This window comes from Eleutherodactylus coqui, chromosome 6 (assembly GCF_035609145.1).
Source record: "Eleutherodactylus coqui strain aEleCoq1 chromosome 6, aEleCoq1.hap1, whole genome shotgun sequence".
Taxonomy (NCBI): Eukaryota; Metazoa; Chordata; class Amphibia; order Anura; family Eleutherodactylidae; genus Eleutherodactylus; species Eleutherodactylus coqui.
In genome coordinates, this window is record NC_089842.1 from 174589879 (window position 1) to 174605564 (window position 15686).

A 15686-nucleotide genomic window follows, 5' to 3' on the forward strand; every position below is an offset into this window, starting at 1 on the left:
TGAGGATATAATTATACAATCTGCAATTCCCTAAGAAAAGAAGAATTGTTAGCCACATGATCTTCCATATGATGCAGAACTTAGCCCTGCTCCCGTCCCGCTTCCTCTCATTGCAAATAGTGCAGAGGGGCGGAGAGGAGGCAGAGAGGTGGCGGGAGCTCAGAGCACTGCTCCTGGCTCTTCCAGCCTCCTCCCCCTGCAGAGAGGGACGCCATATAGCAGCTGGGCGTGAAAACCCAGTCGATATACGGTTGTCTGAATGCAGCCTACAATTGATAAATTTTGGTATTCCCATAATCGTTCTGATCCACAAAATACAGTTAACATGTCTTTATACCCGGAACCTAAATGCCATAAACCCGAAACCTCCCCAAAATTGTCGCAATTGCAACCCTACTTTGAAATTTTCTATACATTATATAATGGTATAATAAATAGTTTCATTAAAAATACAACTTCTCCTGCAGAAAAGAAAACTCACATGGCATAAGTTGAAAAATAAAAAATAAAAAAGTTTTTTTTGAAAACAAGAAGGAATAAACAAAAATGACAAAAATGAAAAATCTCTGGTCTTGAAAGGGTTAATGTCATTCAACGGCCGAGTTTCAGATGGCATGTGAGTGGTTCACTGATCCATCATAAATAGCCAGACAGGCCTAATTTTCCTGCCAGCTTATCCTATGGGTGAGGGGAAGATAAGCTCTCTCTGTTTAATGCCTGAGCAATAGGAAATGCATCAGAGGTCACAGTCCCAGCCATAAACTGCTCCCCCTCATTCTCATCTGTATTCATGGATGCATTCTAGTTCTATAATAAAGTGAAGATCTCAAGACTGCATGGGAATTCAATGGCTGTATGAACTCTGCAAGTTCTTCCAACATATTGTACGAGTAAAATGCAGTAATTGTCAACACATAACAGGATATGAAACTGCAATAATATCCCGTTCAGCTCCAAAGATGGTTGAGAACGTTACAGCTAGACACATTTAGTGAGGTCCTATAACTTGAAGTTAGAGTATAAATTCTGAAAGAGTATCTCCCTCAATCCTGCCAAAGCCTTGAAGTATATGTTCTGTTAGGCCTCTGACACACTAGCCATGAGTGCGAGTTGCACCTGAGAGGCTTGGGTGCAGCTTGCATTGTACGGCACATGGACGCCAGCCCGTGTGCTGTACGATTTACACCAGCGGTGCGCACAGACATGTATTGGCATGACCTCATAGAATCATATAATAGTTGAGTTGGAAGGGACCTCCAGGGTCATCGGGTCCAACCCCCTGCTCAGTGCAGGATTTACTAAATCATCCCAGACAGATATTTGTCTAGCCTTTGTTTGAGCACTTCCATTGAAGCAGAACTTACCACCTCCCGTGGTAACCTGTTCCACTCATTGATCACCCTCACTGTCAGAAAGTTTTTTCTAATATCTAATCTGTGTCTCCTCACTTTCAGTTTCATCCCATTGCTTCTAGTCTAGTCTTGTACAAATGAGAATAGGGCTAATCCCTCTGCACTGTGACAGCCCTTCAGATATGTGTAGACAGCTATTAAGTCTTTTCTCAGCCTTCTTTTTTGCAAGCTAAACATTCCCAGATCCTTCAACTGTTCCCCATAGGACATGATTTGCAGACCGCTCACCATCCTAGTAGCTCTTCTCTGCACTTGCTCCATTTTGTCTATGTCTTTTTTACAGTTGGGTGCCCAGAACTGGACACAGTATTCCAGATGAGGTCTGACTAAGGAATCGTAGAGGGGGATAATGACCTCACTAGATCTAGACTCTGTGCTTCTCTTAATACATCCCAGAATTGTGTTTGCCTTTTTGCTGCTGCATCACATTGTTGACTCATGTTCAGTCTATGATCTTAGCATACCCAAGTCTTTTTCGCATGTGCTGCTGCTTAGCCTAATTCCTCCCATTCTATATGTGACCTATTTCTTGTCTGTGGTTCAAACAGGAATAGAACTTGCCTTGAGTTTTTTCACGTAGTCCGAGTGAAAAACCATCAATTTTTATGGCCTCCTAGACTATAATGGGGCTGTGTGCTTTCCATAGGTTAACACGGACAAGACACAGTTCCAAGTAGTGTGCACCTAGTCTTACATTTTTGCAATTTCTAAATTGTAGCAATTTCATTCTTTTGACTCTTAATCATAACTGTCTTGGGAGACGACCATATAACTCACCATTTTTCTTTACAAATTATCGGGCAAGAACAGTCACCTTAAAGGGGTTGTCTCGAGGAAGCAGTGAATTTATTTTTTTGCCCAGTCCCCCTAATTAAGCATACATTACTAAGCCCCCCTGTAAATGACTTTTCTAGCTGGTTTCTACTTACAGTTCCAGCGTTTCAGCAACTTATAAAAATTTTCCAAAGATGGACGCCAGCTCTTTTCCCTTCGCTTGCTGTAGCCCGACGTGCGCGCTCCAGAGACGCTACCAGCTGTGTCTCCCTGACAACCAGACGCCCCGCAGCCGCCGACCGGACCCCTGGATTCAACGCGGCTGACTAGTCACCCACCGCCAGGCAGCAGGTAACCGGCGCAGCCCCCCCGACCCAGCGGCAGCCCCCCCGACCCAGCGGCAGCCCCCCCGACCCAGCGGCAGCCCCCCCCGGCCCAGCGACAGTTCCCCCGGCCCAGCGACAGTTCCCCCGGCCCAGCGACAGTTCCCCCGGCCCAGCGACAGTTCCCCCGGCCTAGCGACAGCCCCCCCCGGCCTAGCGACAGCCCCCCCGGCCTAGCGACAGTTCCCCCGGCCTAGCGACAGCCCCCCCCCCCCCGGCCTAGCGACAGCCCCCCCCCGGCCCAGCGACAGTTCCCCCGGCCCAGCGACAGTTCCCCCGGCCTAGCGACAGCCCCCCGGCCTAGCGACAGCCCCCCCCGGCCCAGCGACAGCCCCCCCCGGCCCAGCGACAGCCCCCCCCGGCCTAGCGACAGTTCCCCCGGCCTAGCGACAGCCCCCCCCGGCCTAGCAACAGCCCCCCCCGGCCCAGCGGCAGCCCCCCCCCGGCCCATCACTTACCTGGACGGCTGGGCGGCTTCTCTGCTGGGCTGGGCTTCTCGGCTGGGCGGCTCTGCACCTTCCTCTAACAGAGGATGGTACAGAATGGCCGCTCCAGCGCGCTCCCGAGCAGTGACAGCTCGTCTGCGCATGCGCAGAAGAGCTGTAGCGGCGAGCACACTGAAGCGGCTCATGCTGAAAGGAGAAGACCGGACTGCGCAAGCGCGTCTAAAAAAGCAAGCTGCCAGCGAATTTAGACGGAACCATGGAGACGAGGACGCTAGCAACGGAGCAGGTAAGTGAATAACTTCTGTATGGCTCATAATTAATGCACGATGTATATTACAAAGTGCATTAATATGGCCATACAGAAGTGTATAACCCCACTTGCTGCCGCGAGACAACCCCTTTAACGTTCATTTGCCCATCGTCGGGGCTTGGAAAAGGATGAAAGATTAGCTAATGAGCATCAAAATGCTTGTTGGTTGGCTGCACATCTCCTCTTATAAACAGGGAGATGTGCAACCCACCAATGTCATCTCTATAAGGATGAACAACTGTGTGAACACTTGTTCGTCCTGTAACCCCTTAAGCACCAAGCACAGTAAATTTACAGCGCTTGGTCCTGGGCTTTAATCCCGGACAACATGAAAATACAGCATTGGATTAAAACTCCCGCTCATGTAATGTAGCAGAAGCAGGTCAGGTACTCTGCTGTTAGTTGTGTTTAACTACTTCTGCCGTCTCCTCTACGGGCTACATAGTGCTCAATGAGTGCTATGTAGTGAAGAGAGAAGGCGGAAGAGTCGTTTCCACAGTTTGACACATGTTCGCCGGGTGTCCCCTGTCAATGCAGAGCTGCAGGGTCTTAGCAGAGCTAGATCGGCTCTGTTAGTTACTATTGTTTGCCTGATTGATCTTGTAAGTGCAACTGCACCAATAACGCTGTCACCCCTGCAACTGAAAGAACTGAGGAGGTCTTGTCTTATTCAAGAAACAGCACAACTCATGCATAGACTCTGTTTGGTATTGTAGCTACCTCCGACAGCGAGTTTTAGTGCTCGCCATCATTGTGATAGGTAATGAGGTGTGCTAAACGTGGTAAAATAGAGCAGACAGTGCTCGAAAATCGCGTCACCGCTTGAGCGCATCTCTGCGAGGCCCCATTGAAATCAGTGAGAGCGTTATACCATGATTACCGCAGCATTCAAAATGCTGAGGTATTCGCGGTAAAAGAAATGGACGTGTTAAGAGTGGCCTTAGGCTAGTTTCACACGGGCAATCTTTGTTCCCATGTTTTTTGAGTGTCAGCTATGCTTCTTAAAAACAAAATCTTGCATTGCTCACTATAAAACCAAGCAATTTTTGAATGCGAAGGTCAATAGGACTTTCAAAAATCGCAAGTTTGTGCGTTCCGATAAAAAGGAGGCTCCATAGGGAAACATGGGAGATAAAAAAAAAAAAATCACATATTCGAGAAAGATAGGACATGCCACAATTTTTTTCTCACAACATCACTGTAGTGAAAACATTGCTAATGTGAAGAAAACCATTGAAAATCATTGATTTCATATTTCTGCTTTTTGTACTCACTCCTGCATCACGCGAAAAACACGTGATTTTATCGCCCGTGTGAAGCCAGCCTAAGTGTCAGAATATAATGTACTTTTACTGACATAACTAAAGCTGTAAAATAGAACTTTTTGGCTTGGATTACTGGCAAAGCATTAGACGAAGAGCCCAAGATCCTCCTGCAGATTAGACGCCCGCTAGAATGCTCAGCATTTTTCCAGCCCAGTCAGCATTTTTCTTCTGACAAACAGAAGAGATTTATATAACAACACACTAAACACACTTTTATGGCGCTTTATCTACCTGCTGAATCTGTAGGATATTTCCAGTCACAAGGGTATTTATAAAGCAGCAGGGTCACGTGTAGCCTCATTTTTTGCTGGTACGTTGGACCCAAAGAATAGTGCAGAGCTAGATGTAGATCTGTACAGCCGAGCCGCACTATGCTGCTTCTCATAGGGCTACAATGAATATGACTCAGCCACAACTCCCCCCATTTGGCCAAACATGCATATTATTTAAAGCTAAGGTAATAAGCGGTCTTTAGGCAACATTGACGCCACTTATCCCTAAAACAATCAGTTTGTTGGCAGATACTGCAAAGAATTGGCAGAATCTGAAGAAAAATGTTGAGTATTGACGTCCAGCTTTATATAGAAGCCTCTACTAAGCCTCCACACGTTTATAAATTAAGTGGGGCTCCAGGATTTTAGCTTAGGTCTCCTGCATACGGGCGTATTTGCATTACAGAGTCCGCGGCGGGCGTCCGCCTCCAGACTCAGCAGCAAATACAGTCCCATAGCATTCAATGGCAAAACGCCATTTCATCTCCATGAGCGGAAATCGATTTTGATTTTCCCCTGAGGAGAAGAACTCGCAGCATGCTGCGCTACTGTGCTGGTTACGCACGGCCGGCTTCCATTGAAGTCAATAGAAGCTGTCCGTCCCGCGGCACTTCCGCAGTGAGCAGTTACCTATCCAACCATTTTTTCAGTATCTGCTTTGCTCGCTCTACCTCCCCTCCTTTTCCCCTTGCTGTTGGGCTCCCGCAGGGCTCGGTCCTCGGCCCCTTCCTCTTCTCCATCTACACAGCCCCCATTGGACAGACCATCAGGAGATTTGGCTTTCAGTACCATCTCTATGCTGATGACACCCAGCTATATACTTCCTCCTGGGACATCACAGCAACATTCCTCCAGAACACCACCGACTGTCTGTCTGCTGTAACGATTAAGAAAAGGAAGCTTAGGTATGAAAAACTTTGCCTTTATTAGTAACTAGCGTACCCGTCGCGCGTTGCTGCGAAGACAGACATACATACATACATTCGTTTTTATATATCTAGATAGCAGCTTTCAAGTTACCTCAGCGGTATAATATATAACAACCAATCACAGCACAGCAGCTTTCATATTACTTCAGCAGTATAATATATAGCAACCAATCACAGCACAGCTTTCATGTTACCTCAGCGGTATAATATATAGCAACCAATCACAGCACAGCTTTCATGTTACCTCAGCAGTATAAGAAATAGCAACCAATCAGAGCACAGCTTTCATTTTACCTCAGCAGTATAAGAAATTGCAACCAATCACAGCACAGCTTTCATTTTACCTCAGCATTCTCAATATCCAGCAATTGTCTTGCGAAACGTTCGGCGGATGCATCATTTTGTAGTTGAACACGCATCCCGTTGCTCGTAATGCCTTTTGCTTTTGTGCTTGAGATGGAAATCAAACGATCTTTGTCTGGGGGGCATAACTGTCGACGATGCTCGCAGGATAGGTGTACTATGCCAGTAATCTTCCCAGGAGTGTACTCAACAACTTCCCAAAGTTTCATGGCGATTAGATGAATGGTGTAGTAGCACAAAAAGGACAGACAGACAGACATACATTCCTTTTTATATATATAGATGATATCAGGAAGTGAAAGAATTAGATTCCGTACGTAAAATTTGAACGCTAATTATTTTGCGCTTAGAATTGAATAATCGAGTTGGGACCTATTAACTTTTCCTATTTATGACATAATCAATGCTCGTGCCAAATTTCAAGTTTCTATGACATTGGGAAGCGAGAAAATTAGATTCCGTACGTAAAATTTGGACGCTAATTCTTTGGCGCTTAGAATTGAATAATCGAGTTGGGACCAATAAACTTTTTCTATTTATGACATAATCAATGCTCGTGCCAAATTTCAAGTTTCTATTACATTGGGAAGTGAGAGAATTAGATTCCGTACGTAAAATTTGGACACTAATTCTTTTGCGCTTAGAATTGAATAATCGAGTTGGGACCTATTAACTTTTCCTATTTATGACATAATCAATGCTCGTGCCAAATTTCAAGTTTCTATGACATTGGGAAGCGAGAAAATTAGATTCCGTACGTAAAATTTGGACGCTAATTCTTTGGCGCTTAGAATTGAATAATCGAGCTGGGACCCATTAACTTTTCCTATTTATGACATAATCAATGCTCGTGCCAAATTTCAAGTTTCTATGACATTGGGAAGTGAGAGAATTAGATTCCGTACGTAAAATTTGGACGCTAATTCTTTGGCGCTTAGAATTGAATAATCGAGTTGGGACCCATTAACTTTTCCTATTTTTGACATATTCAATGCTCGTGCCAAATTTCAAGTTTCTATGACATTGGGAAGTGAGAAAATTAGATTCCGTACGTAAAATTTGGACGCTAATTTTTGGTGCTTAGAATTGAATAATCGAGTTGGTTGGAACCTATTAACTTTTCCTATTTATGACATAATCAATGCTCGTGCCAAATTTCAAGTTTCTATTACATTGGGAAGTGAGAGAATTAGATTCCGTACGTAAAATTTGGACGCTAATTCTTTTGTGCTTAGAATTCAATAATCGAGTTGGGACCTATTAACTTTTCCTATTTATGACATAATAAATGCTCGTGCCAAATTTCAAGTTTCTATGACATTGGGAAGCGAGAAAATTAGATTCCGTACGTAAAATTTGGACGCTAATTCTTTGGCGCTTAGAATTGAATAATTGAGCTGGGACCCATTAACTTTTCCTATTTATGGCATAATCAATGCTCGTGCCAAATTTCAAGTTTCTATTACATTGGGAAGTGAGAGAATTAGATTCCGTACGTAAAATTTGGACGCTAATTCTTTTGCGCTTAGAATTGAATAATCGAGTTGGGACCTATTAACTTTTCCTATGTATGACATAATCAATGCTCGTGCCAAATTTCAAGTTTCTATGACATTGGGAAGCGAGAAAATTAGATTCCGTACGTAAAATTTGGACGCTAATTCTTTGGCGCTTAGAATTGAATAATCGAGCTGGGACCCATTAACTTTTCCTATTTATGACATAATCAATGCTCGTGCCAAATTTCAAGTTTCTATGACATTGGGAAGTGAGAGAATTAGATTCCGTACGTAAAATTTGGACGCTAATTCTTTGGCGCTTAGAATTGAATAATCGAGTTGGGACCCATTAACTTTTCCTATTTTTGACATAATCAATGCTTGTGCCAAATTTCAAGTTTCTATGACATTGGGAACACGCTACCAAAAAATATCCGGGCAATCACTAACACAATAAACTTCAGGCGTGCTCTAAAAACTTACCTCTTCAGGGAGCCATACCATATCTCCTAAACCAAACCCCTCCGTGCTCCACCTGATAACATGCTCCCTGTCCTACCGACTGCAGCTCCTAGCTAGCTGTAATCAACCAGTATTTGCAGTCATACTGACTCTGCCACTATACGGCCTGACCATTGTTTATGTGTATAGCATCCTTCACTCTGCATCCCACCATACCGTGCACATCTCCAGCCCCTTTACCTTCTGTATCACCCCATTATTTGTAGTATGTAGGCTCGTTGAAGCAGGATCCTCACCGCTACTATTTCCATCAATTGATTACTTCATGTAACCGTGGTCTTGTTTTATTTCCACTGTATTGTAAGCACTGCGGTATATGTTGGCGCTACATAAATAAAGCTTATTATTATTATTGGGAGATACGCGTCACCCCCCAGCGCCGGTGGCTACTGCACATGTGTGACGGAGTGCCGGCGGGCACATCCACAGCGCTCGCAGTAGACACTGGACAGGTACGCAGAAGTCACCGGGCATTGGGCCGAACTCTGCTGCGAGAATCCTGCATGTGAGGTCTGACCCACCCGTGTGCAGGAGGCCTACGGATCAGTATATATAGTATTTGTAGAAGCTACCCGACTAATCTTTTTTTCACTAATTGCATTCCTTTCCGAGAAGCTTATGTTAGCTTTGTAATAAAATGAATAAAACCAATATGGACAAAAAGAGCTTCAGTGTAAAGCATGGGGAATGACAGAGCACTAGGCTAGGAACCGATTATTTCAGTTTATTCCTATAGTACAATACAGTTAAAGGGATAATTACATATTATTAGGGAATTGCTATTTATGTATTAACTCACTCTACAATGAATGATCACTGCATTTGGAACACCTATTCAATAATTGTTTGGTCCACCCTTTTGGGTGATCACAGCTGCAGACGTCATGGAACAGATTCCACAAGGTGGCGAACTTCCTCCGTACTCAACTTGACCCATGCCTGCTGCAGTAGCTCAATCAGTTGGTGCACATTGTGCAGATAAGTGGGAGCAGATCTTACCCCCATTTCCATCATATCCCAAACATGTTCAATGGGGTTACGGTCCGGTGAGTTTGGGGGCAAGGGAGAATTCGTTATTGTGTTCCTTCAACTACTCCTTAGCGATTCAATTCAATGATACAGAACATTGTTCCATTGAAAGTTGGCATTGTGGTTAGAAAATAGTTTCTGAAGATATGAGTGTTGATAGTCAGCTCACAGGCCTCTGTAGTGTTCTCCATTCAAGGATTGTTGTATGATGACCAACTGTCCTAAACCATGCCAGGAAAACACTTCTCAAACCATGATACCACCTGCCTGTTGAACTCTAACGGTGCACATATGCGATATGACATCATGATGTTTATGCCAGATGCAGACCCGACCATCCGTATGGTTCAGCTGAAATTGGGTTTCCTAATGACTCTCTGCCATATGTCCAAGGTCCATTGACAGTTTTCCTAGGCTCATTCGAGGTGTTGTTGACGATGTCATACTCATCAGGGGTACCCTTTGTCTTGTTGAATCACAATGCAAGATATGGTGTATGGTTATTGTGGAAATTTGTCTAACATACCCTCTGTTGTGCAGCTGTATCAGTTGGTCCTTGTGCACATTGGGCCAAGATAGCAGACTTGCTATTTGATGCTTGCCTGGATCAACCATACATGGACTGCCACTGTGTGATCTTTTGGTAGATGCCTGTCCATGGTTCAACCACTCTTGGTACCATGGTTTGTGAACAGCCAACAAGTGCAACCGTTTCAGAAATACTGGCACCACACCTCCGGGTACCAGCAATCAGCCCGCGGTCAAAGTCAGTTAAGTTACCACATTTACCGATGGTGGCCAAATGTTGCCTTCTGCTGTGCAGAGGAGAGATCAGCAGATTATCTGAGAGCAGATTGTGACGCAGTCTTCCTGTGGTACCGCATTGTTGATGACAAGATGTCATGTGCCAGCTGTTCCTAATGCAGCGATCGTTCAGTGTATATGCGGTATGTCAATATAGGATTAAAAAAAACATGGTTGCCTTCTTTCAAAAATGGCACCACACCTGTCGGTGAACACATGATATTACAGCTCTGTTCCACTGAGGTGTGGCAGTATTTTAGGAAGCTAAAGCAGCCATGTTTTTCTAATTGTATACAACTTCTTATAGTCTCCTTGCAGTTATACACAACCCAGATGACCATCGGTTTATAGTTTAAATCAGAGGTTCCCAAACTTTTTTGCCCCATAGGCCATTTGCCGATTTTTTTTTGTTTTCTGTAGACCCCCTGCCTGCCTAAGGCTGGCTGCACACGACCAGTCCACATACGGGAGCCCTCAACGGAATCCAACCCTGTGCCCAGACGTCATCTGCAAGTACCTGTAATTTCTTTTTCTTTTCTGTACTGCAGATTGTCCGCACGGCTCGCCGTCAGACATGTGCAGTACAGATTTTTTTTTTAACCCGGAGCAATGATGCGGAATCTGCGACTCCAATGGAAGTTGTCCATGCGGAATCCGCGCTGAAATAAAACATGCTGCAATTTTTCTTCCACGTGTGGAAAATCGCAATTTATTTCCGCGAGTGTGCAGGAAAAAGCATTTTTTAATAGCATGTTATAGGCGATATTTGCTATGAAATCCGGCGGTGGATGCCCGCTCCGGATTCCGCAATGCGAATCCGGGCATGTTCAGCAGGCCTAATATTGAATTTTCCTTACCTTATTAAAGTCAAATGGGTTTTCCACAGTTCACAGGGCTGCTCATTTAGATGGGGTTTTTTGTAGAGTGGGCAATTGTAAAAAAAAAAAACATGAACAATTTTTATTCAGATCTTTATTGAAAAGACACAAAATGCAAGTAAATATTTGAATTTGGGATGAAACAAATCAGTACCTAGTATAATTCTTACATTAAATTACTACACAAATAATGCAATTAATGGGAGAGATGAGCCGGATGCTCTGATAGCAGTTGTTCAATATTTGGCTTCAAATTAGAGAGGTATAATCTCAAGCCTCCACGTCCAGGGATTTGCAATCGATTTAATTTTTCATCAGACCCCTTTCCACGTGTTATGAAGATCAAAAACTTTCCTGCGACAGTCCATAATGCAGGATAAGCAACAGGTTTGCGCATGATGCATTGTTGCTGTAGTGGCCCAGTATGTCTTTTGTAGGTGCGCTGTGCAAACTGTCTAGTCATTCTGTTATGTGTATTGCACAGCTGCAGCAAGTGAGGAGTTAAGTGTTTGCATGAGCCTGGGAAATGCTTGCAATGTATCATTTATGTCCTGTCATGTGGTATGAGTGAGAATATAAATAGGAGTGTGTGAGAACGCGAAAGAGGTTCCATTTCTACTGGGTTCCTGAGAGAGAGTGCCAGCCACATGAGGGTACCTTCAACTCCCATGTGGTGAAGAATAGAGGAGGAAGAGTGGTTCCTAATCTTCTGTGTGCCAGTGAGGATGGAGGAGTAAGAGCCCCCCAAAAGAGAGAGAGCGTGAGCGTGTTGGTGGTTAGTCAAGGCCAAAGTCCCTGTGCAGAGGTACTCCCTTACTACTGTTCCTACGCGACCGTCTTGTGTCTGGGATCACCGTGTAAAGGTACTTAAAATCTACTGTTCCTACATGGCTGTCCTTTGCCTGGGATCACCACGTAGAGGTACTCGAATACTGCTGTTTCCTACATGGCCATACCATGCCGGGGATCACCGTGTAGAGGTACAATCCTAATGTTTGGTTTTCCTGCACCTCTAACTTGTGTAAATTGGGCCTTTCACCCAGTGTGGTCTTTAAGTAAAGTTCTGCCAGGCCCTGACCGTTCCCAGGGACATGAGGTACATTTCAAAGTCTACAGCTCATTTCTTTACCACAGAGGATCATTCTGGTGGTTATGAGAATGGTGGCGTCACCTGTGACAACCCCTATGCCTGTTTGCAAGTTTATTGGGCATCCCTCTCCGAGGGGTGTCCGGAAGAGGCCCAGCACTGCCCTGGCCAAGGCTACGTGCGTCCCTTCAGGAGGGAGGGTGGTAAGTGTTGCCGTGAAAAGCAACCATCTTACGCTCCCAGCTCCTCAACATACACCCTGTGTTCGGGGTCACCCTACGGGACGCTGCAGTGCCGATATGAAAACTTGTAAAAACTTGCACATGAACATAGCACACCACAAAGCAGATAGGTATAGTTTGCGCAAAAATTCTTGGGGATCACGTGACAATGATGCGCAGTAGAAACTTTATAGGTAAATCAGCTATTGCGCAGGTCTGTTTTGTCTATCGCCAGAGCCCAAGAAGTTTTGCCTGAACTATACATAAACAATTTTATGAAATATCAAAGAGGTAAGTAATTTCTATGTCTATTATAAGTATTATGCATAAAATCTGTGTAAGGTGTATTATGACATTTATAGAACGCCTAAATGTTGATGATGACCTGCCTAGATGGAGTCCGCTCACATGGAGCCACATTTACATCTCATGTTCCCCCCAATTTTTTCTCGCAGACATGGCCCCCAGCAAGTCAAAATCGACCTCTGGGGGGTCCATATAGACCACTTTGGGAATCACTGGTTTAAATAAATTCTGTATAACTTTTTAATAAAACCACTCTAGTACAATTATTAATAGTCCAAAGTACGGGGGAGGGGGATTGTAAACTTATGCTGCTCTTTGTTCTTTTCCTGTTATGCTGAATTATTGATATTGTATTCAGTGCAATCAAATGCTTCTAGAACACAAGAGTTTTGTTAAGCACTTCGGGACCACGATATATATTTCATTAACACAAATTTCAGAGATATGTCTTTAAATTATTGTCTGCATTCCTGATTGTGTAATGATACTTTCTTCCAACAGCTCCCCCGAAACTCTGAGAGTTTAGGGAGTAAACTGTAGACAGACAGCTCTGATGGCGTCCTATCATTTGGGGAACAGAAGAATCGGGTATTAAAATTCAGCATCCCTGATCCTTCTTTCCTCGACATCTGTTGGAAGAGAGTTGAGCCATCTCCATACATATTAGAGAGTTGTCTGGCTTCGCTCTTATTGGCGGGTTCGAATGATTAAACTCTGATGTGTTAGGGTGGGGTTAATACTTTCTTAGCAGCTGTCTTAAAATGTTACAAAGTGGAGGTTTCTCTTGGTTTCCCTTCTGTGACAGGATGACAGGAGTTGTAGTAGATGGGAGGTATATTTCTCCCAGACTCCTGCCATTCTGTGAAGCAGCAGGGAGCAGACTTACCTGTTAGCTAATTAATGTGAAGCTGTAGTATGTGGGTTATAGGGCAGAGGAAACTTGGAATAGCAGATTTTATTTTGGTATTACGGTTTGAAGTGACTGATATCTATAAAACTGCACTAAGTTGAAGAAAAATAAACATCACTTCGAGTTTGAAAATCCGTGTCCAAGCTGCTTGAAATGAAGATGTGCCCCGTGCTCCATAATTCCAGGTGATCCCCAGCTAATTCCATCACATTTCCTATAGATGAAGTTGAGCTATGTGTCTTCGTGGAACAATGTCGTGATCGGCATAATTCCTGTGTTGTAAGAAATACTCCTTCTGTTCTACATAGAAATAGAAACAAAACTCTAGTACTTCCGTGGAGTCCAGATGAGGAATATCTCTGGGTGTATTCACACAGGCGATTTTTTTTTTGTCATGTGAGCTCTGAATGCGCGGTAGACAGAACTCTTTGGGTTTCAAACCTTATTTAGACTAATAGGTGAGGAGGTGGTCATCCTATAGCTTTAACCCTTTCCAATCCACTGTTTGGCATCTGAAGACATTATGATTTAAGGCTGTACAGTTCCGATGTTGGAAGACGTCCATCTGGGTTCTCTTACTGTATATTGCCAGCCTCTCTGCTGTTGGAGCCTATCCAACGTGTCACCTCATGCAGTACTGGCTTTAGCCAGCATATAGCGCCATTGTATAATGGCAGAAAAAGAGTAAGCCCCCTAGGAAAGCCAGAATACAAATTGGATTGGAAAGGGTTAACATAATAAAAGAAATGATTTACAATAGAAATCAAAGCCAAATACCACCCTCAGAAGCAACATTTAATTGTCCCAATTAATCTAAAATAAAGAATGAAGCAACTTTGCAAGAGGTCTTGAAGAAGTTGTCCAGGACTTTGGGCATTATTTTCTATTGATGACCTGTCCTAAGGATTGGTCATCAATAGATATGGAGATACAGACGTCTGCATTGGCACTGTAGACAACAACAGGACATTTTTAAATAACATCTATTGCAGATTTGTTTCATTTTTCATTTTAGATTGGGACAGTAATTTAAAGGGGTTGCCCAGGGTTAGAGAAACATGCTCTGTGTTCTTCCAAACACAGCACCACCCTCGACTGTGGGTTGGGTGTGGCATTGCCGCTCAGCTCCCATTCACTTCATTGGGGCTAAATTGCAATATCACACACTGCCCTATGGACGAGAGTGGCGCTGTGTTTGGAAGTAAGCAACCATGTTTTTCTAACTCTGGAGAACCCTATTAAAAATCTGGTAGTGTGAAGGTAGACGTAGCCTTTAATGTAGTTATTCCTGTTGTATCACAGATGGCTTCCTGCATTGGTGATTAGCTAATATGTGTGCAGTACTTTCCAAGGTTTTGCACTCCAGCTTGCTCAATGATGTGAAAACTCTTTTTATGCGAGGAAATAAAGATGTGTTTACCCCTTTTTTTGGCACAGATAGTTGCTACAATAATGGCAATAACAGGGATCGTAATGATGGCGTATGCAGATGGTTTCCATGGCGACTCAATTATTGGAGTAGCTCTCGCTGTTGGATCTGCCTCGGCATCAGCACTATATAAGGTAAGAACGTATGGCATCATCTAAATGGCAATATACAACCGCTTAGTCTGCTCTCAGTGCCCATCTGTATATGACCATTACTGAGCTCGGTGTGGGAAGAGGACATCTGGCTGCATTAGCAAGGAACTGTTGCTCCTACGCTGCTCTTTAAGCCATTTTATACCTTTTAAGTAGTAAGATGACAAAGACTTAAGTCTTACATACAAGTCATTCTGTTGTATTCAGTCCTGGCGCAGCGGTCCTGTTCTCTGTAAAGTTTCCATATCTATATACTTGTAGGCATCCTGGACGCCAATGCAAAATCTTCGCCAGAGAATGGGACATTTTGCAGGATACCCAGTAACTTATAAAATCTTCCATACTCTGGGGAAAAAAACTAACTATCTTGCAGACCACAAGTCCTTTGTCTGAAGCAACGACTAGATTCCTTCCCATAATGTGGGTTAACATTAACATAGTAACATAGTATGTAAGGCCAAAAAAAAGACACATGTCCATCCAGTTCAGCCTGCTACCCCCAATGTTGATCCAGAGGAAGAGCAAAAACCCCAATGACTTAGAAGACAATTTCCCCATTTTTAAGGGAAAGGATTCCTTCCTGACTTCAATCTGGCAATCGGAATAATCCCCGGATCAACAACCTGTATCAAAGA

At 43.9% G+C, this 15686-nt stretch overlaps 1 protein-coding gene across 4 annotated transcripts in view; it reads left to right on the forward strand.

Moving 5' to 3' along the window:
• The window catches only part of SLC35F4 (solute carrier family 35 member F4), a 211611-nt gene that overhangs the window by 182945 nt on the left and 12980 nt on the right, over nt 1-15686 (forward strand). For all 4 annotated transcript variants that reach the window (XM_066608252.1, XM_066608251.1, XM_066608249.1 and 1 more), the window contains one exon: nt 14908-15033. In XM_066608252.1, the coding sequence (XP_066464349.1) occupies nt 14908-15033 (126 nt within the window). The remainder of the gene's footprint in view (nt 1-14907; nt 15034-15686) is intronic.